General features: G+C 34.7%; 1 protein-coding gene and 1 pseudogene across 5 annotated transcripts in view; both read right to left on the reverse strand.

Moving 5' to 3' along the window:
* The window catches only part of RPAP2 (RNA polymerase II associated protein 2), a 106,390-nt gene that overhangs the window by 42,662 nt on the left and 41,296 nt on the right, over positions 1 to 22,432 (reverse strand). For all 5 annotated transcript variants that reach the window (XR_009257952.1, XM_058716580.1, XM_058716583.1 and 2 more), the window contains exons 9-11: positions 16,647 to 16,729; positions 13,502 to 13,582; positions 2,258 to 2,326 (exon numbers count right to left, since the gene is read on the reverse strand). Coding sequence is in view for 4 of the 5 variants with exons in the window: in XM_058716580.1 (XP_058572563.1) it covers positions 2,258 to 2,326; positions 13,502 to 13,582; positions 16,647 to 16,729 (233 nt within the window). In the remaining variant the exon portion in view is untranslated. The remainder of the gene's footprint in view (positions 1 to 2,257; positions 2,327 to 13,501; positions 13,583 to 16,646; positions 16,730 to 22,432) is intronic.
* On the reverse strand, positions 9,079 to 9,237 carry LOC131505724 (U2 spliceosomal RNA; annotated as a pseudogene).

Here is a 22,432-nt window from a genome sequence, read left to right on the forward strand (position 1 = left end):
AACTGTTAAGTGGGCAGAAAGAGGTGCAAATCTAAAGTATAATTATACTTTATAGAAGTAAATGGGAGTAATATTTTAATAGGCTAAGAATGAAAGGGGCTATAAATTGAGCCAGAGATTCTCTTGGGGGAAGAAATATGAAAAGCTAAAGGGGACTTCCTTAGAAAAGAGGAAATAAATAAAATAATACTGGGACAGGAGACAAAAGTCTTAGAAGCTGATGACCAAAAAATAAGGAGACTCAGCTAGTGAAGATAAAGAAGGTGCAAAAGCAAAATGGAAGGGATCAGAAATAGCCTGCAAGAAGGGATAATGGCAAAAGTTAGAATTATGAGAAAATAATATTTGAAGGGCAAAACCCAAGAAAGAAGCAGCTGACTTGGCATCTACAGTGACTAAGGATTTTAAAAGAAGCTGAAAGAGCCCTAACTGGGCAGGATTTTACAGGTCCAGGTATCAAAAGGACAAAGAATTAGGAAAAAGAAAGGTAGATCTACATAGTGGTTAACACATAATGAAAGGTAAGAATTTAAGGTGAATGAGAAAAGGAAACAGGGTTTACTGCTATCCCAAGACTGATTGTGTAACGTGCAACATGTAATGCAACTAAGATGTGCAGTCTCTTTCTTGAATTCAACTAAGTTACTATTTTTATGGGTCACTGACCCTTGAAATAAGAGGTTCCCTATACTAGATCCAAAGTTAGGGAAGTCAGTGCATAAAACAACTAGCAAAGCTTTCAATATTTTGTGCCACATTGAAATCAAACACTAGAGGTTTATTTTTGTAGGGAATAATTTGAAATTTTAACAGCAGTCTTTATTATTTCATTTTATATAATTTTTTTGTTCATTGCTATACATTTTGGACAATATGTGTCAAGAGTTTGATACAAAAAAAAAAAAAAAAGTAGGACCTAATAATGTGTGTCTTCGGTAAGCAGCTGCTCATTAAGATAATACTTCCAGTTACTGGCTTAGAAAGCAAGATTCTGAGATTACTGCTTGGCCCAGGCCTGTGACTTGTCAACCAAAAAAGTTACTTCCTCTTTAGTATAATGAATTGCAGAAGTACAGTTAAACAGTTATCTATGAGGGTTTATTGGCAGGCATAGGATATGGTGGGTGAGCAGAGTTACTGATATATTTTTTTTTTGCCAGTGACCAAAATATTTACAAATTTCATAAAATGGAAAGAACTTTCTAAAATATTAATAAGATCTGTTTCACAAATAACCAATTCAACTGGGACACTGAATAGTAGAAATGACAAAAGATTTGTTCTTACGGCTGATAAAAAATTTATTATCAAGGCATTCAAGTAAAGTTATTTTCTGTGTTCTGATTTAATGAATCCTGTGAGTTGTATTTGGTTGGGTGACACAGATGTTGGCTCACTGAAGCCTACTCTAATGCTTCCCAGCACAGCCTTCCTTGGGACAGTGAAGCCAGAGTAACATGTCAGACTGAAGAAATATCAAGAAAGAGAGAGCAGGGCTGGAGATGCTATGAGGTTGGCTCATAACACTTCTTGACCTATGAGTGTCCAGTAAAGTATTCACTGTCCTATGGGCTTCGATGACTTAACAAGCTCCAAGTAGCAACAGTAATGCAGTAATGAATGGTCCTCAAAAGAAGACTTGCAATTCAAGCTGAAAAACACTACACTTACTAGAAGGTTTTAACCCTACCGAGAGACAGCTTTAGAAACCACCAGTGATTTCTTAAAAGGTGAATGAGTATTAAATGTTTTATATATGCTTCTGTACTATCTACTTTAGTTCCTTTAATCTGTTTGATTTTAAAGATGTACATTAGTTTGGAAAATAAAACTTTCCCAAAGCGATTAATGATAAAATGCTGAGACAAATGAAATAGCATTGGATATGTTGGTAAAATTACAGTTATAAAACGAGGACCATTCAATGTTAATAAAAATGCATTGTTAAAAATGAAATTAAAGGGCTATTCCATATATATTCCACATGGAGTTGTTCTCTTTCAAAATATAACAAATCATATTTGCAAAGATAAAGGCCTTTGGAAGAAAATATGGTAAAAAATATAAAGAGAATAATTAAATCTTGTGAAAATACTGGCATATCACTTTACACTAGTTATTTTATCATATAGGAAAGGAAAATAAGGCACAAAATAGAGGTATCTTTTCTCATGATGCTTATAAAATCAATGAACAACTTTGTTTTTCCCCAAAATTCTAATTAGTATTTAGAGTTAAAATCTGAAATAGTACTTACAATGACAACAACACCACAGCAATTAAGGTCCACTCTGCAGGTTTGTGTATAATATTTCTATTTGTTAACCTGTAAGACAGGAAGATAAAGTTTACCAAAGGATTGTTACATTTAAATATAAGAACCTTCTATTTTTAGATAAAATCAGATTTATAACATCATGTGTCCAAAGAGCACTATTTTCTATTCTTTTTATGTTTGATAGAGTCAATAGCATATTGTGGCTTAATCTTCAGTAGTGGATAATGACCATGTCAAAAGAAAGTGCTCCAGTCTTACTTTTATATATTTATAACAATATTACTGTTAGACAAGATGGGAGTATAGGAACAACATGGGAAACTAAATTGCACGATTTATTAAAATATACACACACTTCCCTATAAACATATCTTCTGTATTTTCCCCTAATCAACATTTCATTAAATAAGCTAACAAGGTAATAAGCAATTTCTGATTTTAATTCATCTTTAGTATCTTTCTACCTTGTGGTAGGCTGGCAGGAGGCAATGAAGAAATGTTATAATCCATAATTTATAGAAATGAGTTGACAATAAATTATAAGACTAGATATTTTTTTTTCAATATATGAAGCTTACTGTCAAATTGGTTTCCATACAACACCCAGTGCTCATCCCAAAAGGTGCCCTCCTCAATACCCATCCCCCACCCTCCCCGCCCTCCCACCCCCCATCAACCCTCAGTTTGTTCTCAGTTTTTAACAGTCTCTTATGCTTTGGCTCCCTTCCACTCTAACCTCTTTTTTTTTTTCCTTCCCCTCCCCCATGGGTTTCTGTTAAGTTTCTCAGGATCCACATAAGAGTGAAACCATATGGTATCTGTCTTTCTCTGTATGGCTTATTTCACTTAGCATCACACTCTCCAGTTCCATCCATGTTGCTACAAAGGGCCATATTTCACTCTTTCTCATTGCCCCGTAGTACTCCATTGTGTATAAAAACCACAATTTCTTTATGCATTCATCAGTTGATGGACATTTAGGCTCTTTCCATAATTTGGCTATTGTTGAGAGTGCTGCTATAAACATTGGGGTACAAGTGCCCCTATGCATCAGCACTGCTGTATCCCTTGGGTAAATTCCTAGTAGTGCTATTGCTGGGTCATAGGGTAGGTCTATTTTTAATTTTCTGAGGAACCTCCACACTGTTTTCCAGTGTGGCTGCACCAATTTGCATTCCCACCAACAGTGCAAGAGGGTTCCCGTTTCTCCACATCCTCTCCAGCATCTATAGTCTCCTGATTTGTTCATTTTGGCCACTCTGACAGGCGTGAGGTGATATCTGAGTGTGGTTTTGATTTGTATTTCCCTGATGAGGAGCGACGTTGAGCATCTTTTCATGTGCCTGTTGGCCATCCGGATGTCTTCTTTACAGAAGTGTCTATTCATGTTTTCTGCCCATTTCTTCACTGGGTTAGCAATTTCTTACTTGACACATCCCCAAAGGCAAGGGAATTAAAAGCAAAAATGAACTACTGGGACCTTATGAAGATAAAAAGCTTCTGCACAGCAAAGGAAACAACCAACAAAACTAAAAGGCAACCAACGGAATGGGAAAAGATATTTGCAAATGACGTATCGGACAAAGGGCTAGTATCCAAAATCTATAAAGAGCTCACCAAACTCCACACCCGAAGACTAGATCTTTGTCAAAAAAAGTTTTTAAAATCAGTATCTAACTCTATCACTCAGCAATTGATGACAACAATATACATTGTAGTAATTTAGTTTCTCATAAAGCATTTGGAAAAATTACTCCAAATAAAAAAGTGATATAAATCAGTAAAGAAAAAAAAACCAGCCAGTAACATCTGATAAAGGATGGTTACCCAAAATATACAAAGAACTCTTAAAATTTAACAGTAGGAAAATAAATAGCCCAGTTACAAAATAGTCCAAATACCTTAACAGACTTATCAAAGATAAACAAATGACAGATAAGCACATAAAAAGACACATCACATCTCAAGGGGAATGCAATTTAAAACAAGATACTATACACTAATTACAATGGCCCAAATCCTGAACACTGACAAAACCAAATGCTGAATCAAAGTCACTTCACCAAGGTCATACATTTGCTATAACTGATAAATCCACATTGACATCATGATATAATTAGTCAAATGTACAGCTCTGTTATAAGGACGTGGAGCAATAGGAACTCTCATTCATTGCTGATGGGAATGCAAAATGGTACAGGAACTTTGGATGAGCTTGGTGCTTTCTTACAAAACTAATCATGTTCCTTGGTATTTACCCAAAGGAGTCAACAACTTATGACTTTAAAAACCTGCACAGAAATGTGTATAGCAGCTCTATTTACAATTTCCAACACTTGGAAGCAACCAAAACATCTTTCAGTAGGCAAATGGAAAAATAAGTTTGGTACATCTAGTAGTATTATTCAGCCCTAAAAAGATTTGTGCTATCAAACTCCCAAAAGATGTGTTGGTACTTTATATGCATATTACTAAAGTGAAAAGAAGCCAGTCTGAAAAAGCTACATACCAACTACATGACATTCTGGAAAAGGTAAAACTATGGAGACAGTAGAAAGATCACTGGTTGCCAGGGGTGTGTGGAATGGGGTGGGTTGCGTGGGGGGAGTGACAAATAGGTGAAGCACAGAGGAATTTTAGGGCAGTGAAAATACCCTATGTTAATAAATGGTTGGGGCGCCTGGGTGGCGCAGTCGGTTAAGCGTCCGACTTCAGCCAGGTCACGATCTCACGGTCCGTGAGTTCGAGCCCCACGTCAGGCTCTGGGCTGATGGCTCAGAGCCTGGAGCCTGTTTCTGATTCTGTGTCTCCCTCTCTCTCTGCCCCTCCCCCGTTCATGCTCTGTCTCTCTCTGTCCCAAAAATAAAAAACGTTGAAAAAAAAAAAATTTCAATAAATGGTGGATACATGTCATTATACACTTATCCAAACCCATAGATTATCTGACACCAAGAGTGAACTCTAATGTAAACTATGGACTCTGGGTGATAATGATGTTGTCAATGTAAGCTCATCAACTGAAGCAAGTATGTAACTCTGGTTGGGGGTGTTGCTAATGTGGGAGGCTATACATGTGTGGAGGCAAGGGGTGTTATAGGGAATCTCTGTACCCTTTTCTCAATTTTGCTCTGAACTTAAAACTGCTCTTAAAAAAATAGTCTTAAAAAAAATCCCCAGCCAATAAACAAACAGTCAAAATATATAAGCAGGCAATTTACAGAGGAGGAACTCTGCACTCTTTCAGAAGTTCTGATTTTGGATTACTCCACGGTGTCTGCCCTTGGGTCTCTCATCTCTCTCTCTCTCTATAATCATTCCCTTAGTGATATTATCCAATTTTATAGCTTTAAATATTAGATAACTACGTGCTGACAATTCTCAAATTTATGATCTCTAGCCTGGATCTTTTCCTTGAATTCCAGACTTCTGTATGTAATGATCTCCTTGACATTTCCACTTGATTATCTAATAGGCATCTCAAAACTTAGCATAGATAAAATTGAGCTCCTCTTCTTCCCCCAAAACCAAGTCTTCTTGCAGACAGATCCACCTCTATAGGATGGCTATGGAATCCTTCCAGAATCCAGTTGCTCAGGCCACAAATCCTGTGGTTAACCTTGGCTCTCTTGATGTCCCATGTCCAACCATGGGACATCATGTCCCATGTCCAAATCCCAATGATACTATCTTCAAAAAAGAATTTGATTACTTTTTATTATCTCCACTCCTTTCATCTTGGTCCACATCATTTCTTGCCTAGATTACCAAGACAGCATCCTAAACAGACTTTCTGCCTCTGCCCATCTATTGTTATTGCAATTCTCAAATCAGCAGCCAGAATGTTGCTGTTAAAAATGTATGTCATATCATGTTATTCTTCTGTCCAGAATCAACCAACTGCTCTCCATCTTACTTGGAGGAAAAGTGAAAGAATGACCATAACTACGAGGCCTATATAATCTATACCACACCCACTCCCCGCCCTGTACTTCTCTGACCATATCTCTTTTTACTCTTGCTTCTGCTCATTTCTCCAGTCTCACTAACATCCTTAATATTTTGTGAATAAGCCAGGCCTGCTGCACCTAATATATTTTTAGAGATAGGAACATGGCTTGTTCTCTCACCAACTTTTAGATCTTTCTACAAATGGCATCTTCTCCATGAGGTCTTCCCTGACCAGCCTATCTAAAATCACAACTATCTCCCTCCTCAGTATCATCCCCTCTTCCGCTTCTGGGGAGAAAAGGAAGAGAATGAACTGAGAAATGGGGAAAGAGCATATCACCATATAATAATACACATATTGTTTTAAAATGTTTACATATCTTTCTATTAGAATAGTTCCATGAGAGAAGGAATTTTTGTCTGTTTTGTTCACTGCTTTGTCCGTAGCAACTAAAACAGAAGCTAGCATATGACCAAAAAAGGTCAAAGGATAAGCATGTAAATTGAAACATGGCAAAAACAGTTAAATAGAAATTGCTTTTCTACTGTATTCAAATCTCCCTAAGTTAAGGCAAATGTAACATTGCATGAATTCATTTACTCTTCCACCAAAAAATGTATTGAGAGCCTGCTCTATACCACTGTTTCAGGCACTGGGGAAAATATGATAAGGTCTTTTTGTATCAAAATATAATTTTAATTCAAATCTGATTTAGAAAAAGTTTCTTGATCCAACACTGATGACAGTGAATCTTTACCAAGCAACTTCTGATGAAACCACTATGGTAGGTAAATCAAAGTAGCATTCCAGATAAATGACTGTGATGCAATTCAACAGAAAGGACAGCTCTATTCATAGGGGAAGATTCTTCAAAGAGCTGAAAAAGCTATTTTATGTGTAAGTTCTAGCAGGCTCTCAACTCTGGCTGTACATTAGAATCGTCTGGGGGACTTTTAAAGAATACTGATGTCTGGGCCCAACCTGAACAAATGAAACTCAATCCCTAGGGCTGGAGCCAGGCATGTACAGCTGTTAAAAGCTCTCCAGGTAATTCTGATGCACAACTAGCTTGAGAATCACTGTTTTACAAGTTCCTATTATTGATTATCATTTCAAAGAGAAGGGTATAGTTATTTCTGCCAACTCTTTTCCATTGCCAGTATTGACTGAAAAGATCTCTCAACATTAATCATTGTCGTCAATATGGCAATTTTTTTTGGAGACTTCACATAGAAGCCTGAGCCTACAAATAGTCATATACCTGCTGAAGTTGTCCTACCAGAATCTGAAGACCCCATGAGTGATCTTATTAGAGGTAATTCTGTACTCTAAGTAATTGACATTTCCTAAAAAGCAGCAAAGCCAATTTAAGCAATCTTTATTAAAGCTATAAATACTGACCTGTAGGTACTAAAGAGTAAATATTTTTAATTAAGCTAATTAATTTTTAGCTTAATTAACATCAAGGTTTTTAAAACATCCCCTAACACTAAAACAATGCATAATTTTTTGGCTGATTTTACCATTTTATTAAATTTCACACATATATAAAACTTCCATATACTCATCACAACTTTGACAATGATCAACTCCTGGACGATCATGTTTCATCTACACAACCCCATATTCAACATCACCCTAGTGTAAATACTTCGGAAGCAAATCTCAGATATCATATTGTTTCACATAGGTTTTATTTTAATGTAAATAATGCAGAAAGTAACTGGAAAGACTTAGGCTTACACAATAGGAATAACAGAAAAAGGTGATAAAATAGTTTATAAATTGTAAGTAGAAAACGACATTTGAAAGTCCCCTATGTGCAGTCTGTTAGCTACCTCTTATAGGACTGATGAACACTGCATCTCAGCTAGCTTAGATGACACAGAAGACTTAGTTTCATAGGTAACAGAACCCTCTCAAATACAGTTCTTACTTGGGATCTTAGAGAAATTATTAATGAAATGACTTATTTTTTATATATCTTTGATACTAATGACTACTGAGGGACACAATGGCATATTAAAAAAACTTTTTTTCAGCTTTACTGAGGAATAATCGACATAGTAATTGTATATATTTAAGCTGTACAACTTGTTTTGATCTATGCATACACCGTGAAATGATCACCACAATCAACCTATCATCCCCTCACATACAGTTACCATTTTCACCCCCCCCTTGGTTTTTTTTTGTGGTGATAACACTAAAGATCTATCCTCTTGATTTTAGAGGATACTCAGCCAGAGGTGTACCTCAAAGATATTGCAGGTTCAGTTTCAGAACATTGTAACAAAGTGAATACTGTAAAAAAGCAAGGCAAATGAATTTTCTGGTTTCCCAGTGCATATAAAAGCTATGTTTGCACTATGCTGTAGTCTATTAAATACACAGTGGCATTATGCCTAATGTAACAACGTGCATACCTTAATTAAAAATACTTTATTGTTAAAAAATGTTAACCATCATCTGAGCTTTCAGTGAGCTATAATCACTGATCATAGAGTACCATAACAAATATAACAATTAAAAAGTTTAAAATATGAGAATTGCCAAAATATGATACAGAGATAAAGTGAGCAAATGCTGTTAGAAAAAAAGCATGGATAGATTGGCTCAATGGAAGGTTGCCTCAAACCCTCCATTTGTAAAAAGCAGTATCTGTGAAGCAATAAAGCAAAGGGTAATAAAAGGAGGTATGCCTATACTAGTTGTGTGATTTGAGATTATTTAACCTCTCATCTCTTATCTGTAAAATGAGGATAATGTCACTATTTTTGGAAATTAAGTAACATGTAAATGCCAAGTACCTGGCACATAGAGTACCATACTGACTACACGTACTGACATGGACCAAACATTATTACTGGGGCTGCTTTGGAAGGCCAAAAATAATGGCCTGGACTGTGGTTTCCAATTTGAAATTCCTAAATCCCTAGGGCATATGAGAGTATTAATGGGCAATCTTGCATTTGTACACTTGATCTTAGCCAAAAGGCCGAGAAGCGATTGCATTTGTAGCCTAATATTTCCAAGGGTTTCTAGTAAGTTCAGAGAACCTATGAATAGTTTTTTTAAATTTTTTTTTTAATGTTTATTTTTGACAGAGAGAGACACAGCATGAACGGGGGAGGGGCAGAGAGAGAGCGAGACACAGAATCCAAAGCAGACTCCAGGCCCTGAGCTGTCAGCACAGAGCCTGATGTGGGGCTCGAACTCACAAACTGTGAGGTCATGACCTGAGCCAAAGTTGGACGCTCAACGGACTGAGCCACCCAGGCGCCCCTATGAATAGTTTTTTTAAAAAAGAAGATATCCAATTAGATTTATATAAAAACAGCACTAGAAAATATAGTCAGAGTAAATTAAATTGTTAATGTATTCTAAATGAGCAGAGTAAAACTTAAGCACAAAATTAGTATTTGTAGTTAAAGATCAAAAGTCTCATTCTAATATCTCTTATGATATGTCTTAGTGACTTTTCTAGTTTCCTTAGAATGGTGATTAAATAAACACTGTTTGCAAGAAACTGCATAACAACTTCTTTAAAAATCAGTGAGAGTCTTCATCTTCCTTCAGCTATCCTTTTTGTTAATACAATACTTACTTCCTGATAAATCCTGAAAAAATCCTAAAGTTGCACTTCACATTGTACACATCTATTCAAACATTATCATCAGTGTAGACAGCTGAAAAACACTTTTGTTTTTCTTTTGGGTGCATGGTTCTGTGATAGAAAACAAACTTCTCTCTCTTCATCACTAAGACCGATGCAGAGAAGTTTGACTTTGGTCTTGGTATTTGGCAAAATATTTAGTCAGTCTTCCAAAGGCTGAGGCCAATCTGATCATCACTTCTGGCATTCTTACATTTGTGTGTGATCAATGATCTTGTGATTGCATAGTTTCCATGATATCTAATAAGTGTTAACAATCTCAGTAATAAGAACAATCATGTCATTCACATTTACTGTTATTAACTGAACATTCACTTTCAAATCTAAACATTCTAGATGAAGCAAAAAAGTCCTTATGTGTTTTTGTCAGTCAGAAAAATAAAATGTCGCAGTAATTAATGATGCCTGTGAAAACCATTAGGTTTATGTATAAAACAATTAGTAAAAATTTTTAATTATTTAGCTAAATAGATTAACAGTTAATTCAAAGAGTAAATACATTAAATAGATTGCTTTCTGGAGAATGCTGTTATCTTGGAAAAAAAATTAAAAAAAATTTTTTTTTAATGTTTATTTTTGAGAGAGAGAGAGACTGAACTAACAGGGAAGGGGCACAGAGAGAGGGAGACAGAGAATTCCAAGCAGACTCCTCATTGTCAGTGCAGAGCCCGACATGGGGCTTGAACCCACGAACTGTGAGATCATGACCTAAGCTGAAATCAAGAGTTGAACGCTCAACTGAGCTACCCAGGTGCCCTGGAAAAAATGTTTATATAAATTCAAATAAGGTTAAGACAGAATAATAGAGATTACCTGTCATCATAATTCAATCTTTGCAGAACTGTACTATGTATATATAAAGGAAAAGAACCATTGTTAAAAAGGAACAAAAGGTCCCAAATGGAGTTCCTTATGCTCAGCCCACCAAGACTTAACACCAATTGTAGTTTCAGACTCTCCCAGGAATAGAGTTTTAAACCAATCAGTCTAGAATTTTCTGATCACCACTAATGAGGTAACATGCATGGTAAGACCCCTTGCCTTTCCCTCTAAGGGAAGGTGACCTTGCCTGAAACAATCCTTTCTTTTCTAATAACTTCCTTATCCTGCCCCATTTCTGCCTATAAAAGCCTTCTAATTTGTACACTCCCTTGGATCATCTTTCTCTTTGTTAGATGGAATGCTACCTAATTCATTAATCACTGTTTAATGCCAATTAGATCTTTAAAAACTGACTTGGTTGTTCTTTAATAGCTTTAAGAGCTACATTTAAATTTTATTTCCACTTAAGTTACAAATCTTTCAAGATTTCCTATTGGGCAATTCTAGGCATCTTGTGATGATGAATTTAAAAAATGTCACTTTCAAATATCTTGAGTTGAAAAGTACCTAAATTATGTAAACAGATATGAAATAATCTCATTGTAATCTCTAATTAAGATAATAAAAATGTTAAGACAGAAATGTTGAATAAATTGAGGCACCCCACACACATTCTGTTTAGTCAGGCTTCACAGGAAAAGACTCCACAAGAATGTTTTAAAACAACTCTTCAGGCACCTAGGTAGCTCAGTCAGTTGAGTGTCCACCTCTTGAGTTCGGCTCAGGTCATGATCTCATGGTTTGTGAGATCTAGCCTCGCATCAGGCTCTGTGCTGACAGTGAGGAGTTAACTTGGGATTCTCTCTCTCCCTCTTTCTCTCTGTCCCTACCCTGCTCGTGCTCTCCCTCTCTCAAAATAGATAAATATTAATAAAGAAAAAAAAAAAAGAAAGAAAAAAACCCTCCTGTAGTCTTGAGTCTACAAAGCTAAGTATTTATTTATTTATTTATTTATTTATTTTTATTTTTATTTATTTTTATATTTTTCAAAGCTAAGTATTTAAACATGAAGTGGTACAAATGATCCTTTTTAGAGGTGGAAGATAAAGTTTTTTGAGATTTGTCTAAACTATGAATCTTAGATCCTGCTAGTACACACCTTATTGAAAAACAGTTTTCTGAATCCCTTTCTGGCACACAAAAAGGTCAGTGTTGTTTTTAAACGCATTAGTTGAAAGTGAATGGATATTTGGTATTACTGGTATAGGGTACAGTGACTACAAGAGAAATCTAATAGCTAACAATGCCAAGAAATTATTTCTGTACCTTAATTTTAAACTTCTAAAATATTGCTACTTCTGATAACAATAAACCATAGTGATAATTTATTTATTGGATGAAATGATTCTCCTACTCTAGAAGTTTGGTCTATGTTGGTGCTATCTGGTTTTAGCTACCGGCAAATACTACTTTTCATATTTGGTCACTGGCATTTGGCTGAAATGTGTATTTGGTGCACCTCTACCAATAGCATATTTAGAGGTTTATCCTTATGCTTCTTGGTAGAGAATACAGATATAGCCTGGGAATATTTTTACCTTGATAGTTTTAGAAAAATCCCAACTCTACTTCACAATTGATATTCCCTATTCTTTCTTTCTTAATACTTTTTATCACTTCAAATCTGTTCCACGCAATTCAATATTAAATTACCCATGGTTTTGTACTGTTCACAGTGCTCAAGTTATCCTCTAACAGGAGAGTTCTTCCTTGAGGTGGGCATAATGTTTCTTTTGTATTGCTCATAGTGCCTACCACAGTGCTGGTCATCAGATATATATTTACTGAATAAGATCCAGTATATTCCTGGTTAACCACCTTTGTGTGAGACCTTATTTTCCTTCTTAATTTTAGTCTATTCTATAAATAAACTATCCAAAACTAACTATATTCAAAGTCTGAACAAATAAGGTATTGAATTTAATAAAAGATAAAAGTAATGTTTAGTGGAGAAGAAAACAGAGCACTATTCTTAGATCTAAGACACTGAAGGTAAGCATTTACTTTATTCATGCCTTTGTTAGAAAGCCCTCTTGCTCATCTACAGACCCCAACAGTTAAAACATGCTTTAATTAAAATTTACTGTATTTTTTTCATATTGCACTTGTTTGAGACATTGATGAAGGTGTTTTGCAAAGGCCCAGAGCGTACAAACTGCCCAACCAGAAAAGCCTGATAGCAAAGGAATGCTAGAAGACCACACCCCACATGACCCCTTCCTTCCCTGCCCACGATCATGGGCTGAACACATACCATCCCTGACCCATGATTATATGCTCCCTGCCTGCTTTCTTGCATGTATCCCTCTAAACCTCTCCTTATAAATTTCTAGGTGTCCTTGTTGGTGGAGAGGCTGGTTGTTAAGGCTTAAGCCTGCCACCTCCCCTGGCTGCTGGCACCCAAAATAAATCTCTTCCTTTCTCTTTTCCAAATGCTTTTCGGTTATTGGCTCCTTTTAGGATGAGTTTATCCAAGTTTGTTCAATAACGCTGTGGGCAAACCCAGCCAGGAGCTATGCTTTTTATTAGTCTAGCCCCCACAGGATTTCCTAGGATGGAGCAGTTGGCCATGGCAGCATGCCAGGGCTTACCCATTTATTTCCTGAGTTAGCGGCTGTGATATATCAGTGGGTAACACAGTCTACCTATGGATTCTGCAAGACAGCTGCAAGAAGTCAAAATAACTGAGAAGGAAAACTGTAATATTAACACCAACCTGAAAGTTCGAACGAGATTTTTAAGCTGTGCATAAATATCTCCTAATGTGATCTGAAGAGGCCCCAAAAGTCCAGGCACTCTGAAAATAAAAAAAATTACGTTTCTTTTAAAATATAATTTAATTATACACACATACTCTTTGAGGTTTGCCTAAGTCTGGATTTTCCATACGTAAGAATGGCACTTAGGTAGAGGCAGTTAAGCTAGGATCTGACTGCTGAGAAGTCATAAGGATATAATTCATAATAACCCCACACTCCAAGTCACAGTCTATGCTACAGTACGAGACACTGAGAAACATTGTTTTGGCTACTATCTGTATTCTGGTCTTGGGTTTTTCTTACCTTTACTTTTGAATATTAGACTAAGTTAGGAGTGTGGCCTATTTCTCCTTATTAAATTCTTATGGTGGGAGTAAAAATTAGTCTTTTTTAGTGAGCAACTTGACAATATATGTTAATGTTTTAAATGCAGCTAGTCTTTGACCCAAGAGTTTTACTAGGAAAAAATTTATCCTAAAGAAATAATCAGATAACATAAAAAAGTTGCTTACGCAGAAATATTTTTAGTAGTGAAAAATGGAAACAAATGTCCATCAACAGATGATCATAAATAATGATATACACATATAATTATGATATACAAATATTCCATATAATGGAATATAATAAAACCTTTAATATAAATCTACGTATTTATAATGTGGAAAAATATGGTATATTAAGTGAAAAATGCCTATGGAGTATTGCCCCATTTTTATAAAAACTTATATATAATGATACTGTATCTGACATACTGTGTATTTCAAACACGTTTCATTCCTTCCAGGTTTATACTATAACAGAGAGAACCAAAGGGAATGAATATACACACACCATACATCATGTATACATCAAAGATAAACATCAAAACATTACTAGGGATTATAGGTTATCTTCCTTCTTATACAATTTTGCACTGCCTCAATCTGCTGCAATAAGTATATATGACTTTTTTAATTATGCAAGTTTCAGATATATTTCAAAACAGAGGAAACAGCAATAGCAACTCTATATCTATTTCCAAATTCAACCTCCCAATATTTTGTTATATTTACTGCATTTTTTCTTCCTTCTTTCCTCTCCTTGCCAGTACCATTTTAAAGTGAATTCCTAAGCACCTGGGTGGCTCAGTCAGTTGAGGTACCAATTTTGGCTTAGGTAATAATCTTGCAGTCTGTGAGTTCCAGCCCCACATGGGTCTCTGTGCTGACCCCTGGAGCCTGAGCCTGCTTTGGATTCTGTATCTCCCTCTCTCTCTGTACCTCCCTCCCTCCCTCCCTCTCTCTCTCTCTATCAAAAATAAATAAACATTTAAAAAAAATTAAAAAAAAGTAAATCCTTGACATGTAATTTGATCCCTAAATATTTCCTTATTTATCTCTAAATACAACAGCATTTTCTTTCTTTTTTAAAAAATACAGCAGCATGTTCTTACAAAATCATAATAAAATGATCATACCTAACCAAATTAACACTTCCTTAATATCACCTAATACCCAGTACATATTTCATTTTCTACAGTTATCCAAAAAACAAAAAAAAAGTCTGTTTACAATTGGTTTGTTCTAATCAAAAACCAAAAGGTCTTATTTTTATTTTTTTATTATTTTTAAAAATATCTTCATTTTATAACAAAGAAAACCTCAACTACTTGCATAAACAACCAAAAAAACCTCTGTGTCAATAATTATTTTGTTTTTAGTGTTCTTTGTGTTTCTTTCTCTTTAAAGTTATTCCACCTCTTCTCACATTTAGTTCTTGAGCTATTATCAATAATTTGGTCTTCTGGCAGGGCTCCTTTTGTCATCTTCTATTGCAGCCAAAACCCAGGAGGAATAGAATTCCTTCAATGGCATAGCTATGTGGTCTTAAATTTAAAACTGGGTCCTTTCATTAGCTGAAATGTCTAGAAAATTATTTTCTGATAAATCCTTATCTACTGATTACATACCAGTATCAATAATCCATACTAACGTTTAAAATCTATATAACTACAGTCAAGGATTGATATCTTCTTGTCCTATGAATCAGACAGATGGTGACTTTTACTGTTTTCTAACCTAATATTACACAGAAACAATGTCTAAGTATAGGACCATATAAAAGGCAAAACTAAAAACAGCTTTACTGTCTATGAGAAGCTTAACATAATAGGCACTCAACAAATATTAATTTAAATAATTATTTAAAATGTAAAACTTACAGAAGCAAGCTGCTCAAAATACCAAGGCTTCCAGAAGATTATGTTTTTCTTAGTTTTGAACTACTACAAAATTAAGACTAATCTATATGCACACTTTTTAGATTTTATTTTTAAGTAATCTCTACACCCAAATGGGGCTCGAATTCATAATCCTGAGATCAAGAGTCACATGCTGTACCGACTGAGTCAGCCAGGTGCCCCTAATCCATATGCACACCTTAAGCAATGACTGAAAACACCCTTACATTTTTCTCCTCAAGAAAGAAAGTGGAGATTTAAAAGTTCAAGACAGCTCTTACACCTCTGGAAAAAAGATTTTTCAAACTTCCTTTGAAAGACAAATCAAGATTACAATTTTTTAAATGTCATTCATCACTGGGCAATTACAAGAAAAATAATTTCCACGACGGGAAGCTTAAAACTAAAGTGCAAAGTTGACTTGAACAAAAACTCTTAAGTTGCTGAGTGTGAAATGGTTCTATAAATAAATATGTATGCAGAGTGAGTTAACAGACCGTTAAAACTTCATAAAGTTTCATTCACATGTGAAACTGATATGACACATATACCACAAATCAGTATTTAAATGGTCTAGCTTTGATATTTTTTCCCTGACTTCACTGGATTATTAAGTGGAGGTGACATAGTTTGGTTTTCTACTCCCATATTCTCAACTTTTATTATGTGCTTCTGTGTCTTCTGCACAAAACTTAATTTCAATATTTCCTTGGCAATATATCTTAAAAATTCCAATTTCTCAGGCAAAGACATCCATGTAAACTTTTCACATTTTTCAAACTGTTCAAAATTGAAGGATAAAAATTAATCTAAATTATGAACCTACAAATACCAAATTAATTCAAAATATTGTAAAAGTGGAATGACAATTACATACTTACATTTTACTCAACTTTTCAAGTACGATGCGTTTTCTAATCTGGTTCTGAGAACTTGAATCTATCAGCGGAAAGGTGGGATCTTGCTGAATCACATTTTTAAACAAAACAAAGCAAAATCATAAACGTACATTCTTTCTCTGATAAGAACAATAAACATTAAAACAAAAGTTTACACCTAGGGAATGGCAGAATAAAAACTAGACTTGAGAATTAGAAGATTTAAATTTGAGTATTGCTTCAGTCATTAGGTTGATGTAAACTTAAGTTATATGCCTACTTTTTAGAGTGTTTTCTCATCTGTATAAAGGGATGCTAATACCTTCTTTATTAAATGAGAAAATGTACATGAAAGAAATTTGTAAACTGATAAATGCTCTACAAATGTTGGAGATTAAAGTTTTAAAATTAGCAAATAGTATAAATATATTATGGGGAATTCCACTTCTAGAAATGGCAGACAAGGTAATTCAAACCATTTCTCCTGCTGAGAAGTGAAAAAACACTGGGAAAATACCCATATTTGTTTGAAAACATCACAGAACTAACAAGGCAGTAAATAATTATGGCCAGAGATTCTAGAGAAGGTAATTCCAGACAGGCAGTGACTAATTCCAAAAGAAGCAATTCAGATACTGAGAACTTGAGCATCTTCTAATAAGCATTAGAGCTTGGGGAATGCCGAGACTGTACTGACAACTCTCTCCCCCAAAGCCTGACTTAGAAGGACTACTAAGACTAAGAATGAATAGGAAACAGACTGGCTCTTACAGAGACTGAAGCCCAGCTTTAAATCATTTTAATCCATGACTGGATTAAGCAAGATGTGGGACAACTACAAATCATCTGCTAGAAGCCAACATAAATCTGTTTTAACTTCAGTCTCAAATTATCTGTAATTTTTAATATACAATGTTTGCCATATAATAAAGCAATAAGAAAACAAGACAACATGGTCAAAATGTGAAACTTTAGCCCATGGAAAACAACCCCCAGGGAATCCAGACGATGAAGTTATCAGCTTTATTCAAAATAACTATGTTGATGTATTTAAAGAAAAATGACAAGACTGAAAATTTCTGTAGAGAACTGAAAACTATATAAAAGAACCAAAGGAAAATTCTCAAACTGAAAAATACAGTATTTTTTTTTTAAATTTTACTTATTTTGAGAGAGAGCATGCATGCACATGAGATCAGGGGAGGGGCAGAGAGAGGGAGAGAAAATCTCAAGCAGGCTCTGTGCTGTGCTGTCAGCACAGAGCCTGACGTGGAGTTTGAACTCACAAACCAAGATCATGACCTGAACCAAATGAAATCAATGTTTAACTGACTAAGCCACCTAGGCACCCTGAAAAATACAGTATTCTAAAGTGAGAACTTAATGAATATATTTAATAATATAGTAAAAAAGACTGAAGAGAGAATAGTGATTTAGAAATTATTCAGAATAAAGCACAGTCACACCTAACACCCCCTCCCACATACATACATAATACAAAGCACAAAAGAATATGAGACACAGAAGATACAGTGGAAAAGATTAACATGTCTGTAATTGGAGTACCAGACAGAGGGGAAAGGAAGAATGAGACAGAAGAAGTATCTATAGAGATAATAATTGAGACTATTCCAAAACTGATAAAGAAACCAAATTAAGATTCAAGTATTACAAGTGCCAAAAGAATAAATGCAATAATAATCACATGTAGGCCAAGCATTCTAAAACTGACAGTAACCAAAGACAAAAAAATCTTAAAAGTAGCTAACAGAAGAAAAACAGTATTTTCAAAGAAGTAGCAATAAGACAAATAAATGAAAGCCAAAGAACAAAGAAATATTTTCAGCTGCCTGAAAAAAATGCTAATCTAGAATTCAATACCCAGAAAAATGTCCTTCAAAAATGAAAGTAAAATAAAGAATTTTCTGACAAAAACTAAGAAAATTTATCATTAGCAAACTGCACTAATGAAAATACAGGATATTCTTCAGGCCCAAGACAAATAATCTGTAATGGAAGAATAGAGATGCAGGAAGGAAAAACAATAGAAGAGTAATTAATTGGGTAACTCCAACTGAATATTGACTATAAATAATCTTACATGATTTAAAATACTGAGACAAAGGGCGCCTGGGTGGCTCGGTTGGTTAAGTGTCCAACTTTGGCGCAGGTCATGATCTCATGGTTCATGGGTTCAAGTCCTGCATCGGGCTCTGTGCTGACAGCTCAGAGCCTGGAGCCTGCTATGGATTCTTTGTCTCCCTCTCTCTCTCCCCCTCCCCTACTTGTGCTCTCTCTCTCTCTCAAAGGTAAATAAACATTAAAAAATATATATATTAAAAAAAATACAGAGAGAATAAAAATAGACAACAAGAGCACATAAGGAAAGAGAGGGTAAATAGAATTGAAGTTTCTAAGGGACTGTTAAGGAAGCAAAAAAAATTAACTTATATTAGACTTTTATAATAATTCAGTTAATTCAAGTTTTACTCTTTACAGTAACCACTTAATGATTAGTAAAATAACATTTAAAACAAGCTAACAGAGGGTAAACAATGAAATAATGATATTTAATTCAAAGAAAGAAAGGAGAGAAAGAACACAGAACAGGTGGGACAAGCAGAAAGCAATGAGTGGGATGAGATTTAAGCCCAAACATATCACTTAGGATACTGAATGTAAATAGGCTAAATTCTCCACATAATAAAGATTACCAGCCTAAGTAAAAGCAGATAGTCCTTGAAAATACTAATGAAGAATGCTAATGCCAGCAAAGTAGAGTAAGAGAGAAAAAAATCATCAATGTAGAGAAAAGTCACTCCATAATACTGAGGTTTGATTTACCAGGAAGACATAACAATCTTTTTTTTTTTTTTAACACCATATAATATGGTCTCAAAATACTAACAGTAAAATTCACTAAACTAAAAGGAAAAATAATCAAACCATAATTATGGTGACAGATTTCTGACCCATCTCTCCCATCTTTCTCAGTAACTAATGAACAACACCCCCCACCCTGCAAAAATCAATAGTGCTTCTCAAACTTTAATGTAAACACATTTTCTCAAAGGAAAACAATGAAATCTGACCCATTCTCATCATAAACAAAAATCAATTCCAAGTGAATTGCAGATCTAAATATGAAAGGAAAAACAAAGCTTCTAGAAGATGAAATAACCCGGGCTAAACAAAGATTATTTTCTTAGAAAAGTCATTAAAGGCTACCATTAATAAACTGAACTCAAGATATCATTAATGAGAGTGAAAAGGCAAGTCTCAGAGTAGAAGACAATATTTGTAATACACCCAATTAAAAATGGGTTTGAATCCTGAATAAGGAATTCCTACAAAATCAGTAAGAAAAAAATACCTGGATATTCCTACAGATAAATGAGAAAAATACTTGAAAAGATACTTAACAAAAGAGACATTCCAAAAGGTCAAAAAGCAAATGAAACAGTGTACAACTCATTAATCATCAGAGAAATGTATTATAACCAAAAAGTAATACCACCAGAAATGTGAAAAGTAACAATATCAAGTACTGGTAAACAATGTGGAGTCATGGAAACTCTCATATAGTGGCAATGGAATATAAACCTGCAAAGCCATTTTGGAAAACTGTTTGGCATTATCCAGTATAGTTGCATATACACATATATTATGACCCCAAAATGATATACATACCCAACATAAATACCTATACCTTAGAAGAGAGATATAAACAAGAAAGCTCAGACACCACAGCCCCACACTGGAAAAGCCTAAATGCCCATTAATATGAATAAATTGGGATATATTTCTATAAGGGAATGCTATGCAGCAATGAAAGAATGAAGTATAGCCGCATGGAACAACATAAATAACTCACAAACATGTTGCATGAAATAAATTGAAAACCAAAGAATATATACTATGTGAATTCATTTAATACAGTTCAAAATTGACAAAACTAATGTATGTTATTATAATAGTTATTCAATTTGGAAAGAGGATATAATCAGGAGGAGACATAGTTGGGCCTCTGTTTTACTCAAATTTCTTGGCCTGGGTAATGATTACAAGGCTGTGTTCTTTTGTGATAATTCAACGAGTTGTACACTTACTATCTGTATTTTACATGAACGAAAAAGTTTTAATGTTATGCAACAAAGGAATAGTCAATTTTCATTTTCTTTCTTAGGTATTTTTCCTGTTTAAAGCTTATAAACACAAAAATGATAAAACGAATGTTATATTAAGGTAGTTTATGCAGCTGAGTGACAGAGATCAGGTTTCTTCAAGCTTATTATAAAAGTTATGAATACTATCTAATAATACAGTTGAAGTGATTCAAAATATAGTACTAGGCTAGGTAGCATTCTATATAAGAAATTTCTAAACTTTTACTCTATTTCCACTTTCATTCTCTTTCTAAATCTCCAAATGTGTTCTTAAACTTAGAGCCACATTTACGCACAAATCTTTAGTAACAAAATTTTGTCATAAAAATAAGGTTATCACGTACTCCTCTTCATGCCAAATAACTTCATTTCCCAAGCTACACATCAAACCAAAAACAGGTAAGAGAAATACTGTGAGAACCCCGCCTAAGAGACATTTAGTCTCTACAGAGAATTACTATTTACTGAGCATCAATTTTATCTAAGGCACTGTGATAAATGCTTTACATACATTATTTTTTAAATTCTTAACAAGTGAGCAAGGAAAGCTATCAGACTCAAGAGACCAACTTTTCATACAGTAATAAATGACATAGCTAATACTAAAACCTAGGTTTACCTGGTATGCTCTATTTTCTCTTATGTCCATTATTTCTCAATAAGTCTCCTTTACTATATTATTTTCATTAATATTATTTTAAATTGGCCTGCTTGCTAAATAATACCCAAATACTTTACCATTCAGCTAGTAAGTCTACTCCACTGTATACAGTTCTATTGGAAATAAAATACAAAGATATATACCCCATGCAGAAATTTGAAATACAAAGAATATTAGTTGGTACAAAAATAAATAAATAAACCTCTTCAGAGAGTCTACATATTATATGAAGAACTAGGTTTTAAAGAAAACTCTGTCCCCCAATTCTAGGCTATTTCTATACTGGAGAAAAATATTACACATTTGTGAAATTTTCTGGGAGTGAATTTCAACTTATTTGGAAAACAATTATGCCACTACTGGAGATGGCATTTAAAAAATTTTTTTTAATTATTTAGGGGCGCCTGGGTGGCTCAGCTGGTTGAGCCTCTGACTTCAGCTCGGGTCATGATCTCATGGTTCGTGGGTTCGAGCCCCACGTTGGGCTCTGTGCTGTCAGCTCAGAACCTGAATCCTGCTTCGGATTCTGTATCTCTCTCTCTCTGGCCTTCCCTTGCTCAGGCTTTGTCTCTCTCTGTCGCAAAAATAAACATTAAAATAAATAAATAAAATTAATTTATTTTGAGAGAGAGAGAGATAGCACGAGCAGGGGAGGGGCAGAGAGAGGGAGAGACAGAGAATCCCAAGCAGGCTCTGCACTGGCAGATGCGGGGCTCAAACCTATGAAACTATGTAATCATTACAACAGCCAAAACCAAGAGTCAGACCCTCAATTGACTGAGCCACCAAGGAGTCCCTAGGGATGGCATTTGAAAACAAAAAACTGAACTAAACAAACTTGAAAATTTAACAATTATTTCTTCAGTATTACTCCTGTTCCAAGGTTTGCTATGGTGAGTGTTTCATATGCTAGCAGCATAGAAAACTCATTATCTTTTTTTTTTTTTAAGTCTATTTATCTT

The sequence above is a fragment of the Neofelis nebulosa genome, chromosome 2 (genome assembly GCF_028018385.1).
Source record: "Neofelis nebulosa isolate mNeoNeb1 chromosome 2, mNeoNeb1.pri, whole genome shotgun sequence".
NCBI lineage: Eukaryota > Metazoa > Chordata > Mammalia > Carnivora > Felidae > Neofelis > Neofelis nebulosa.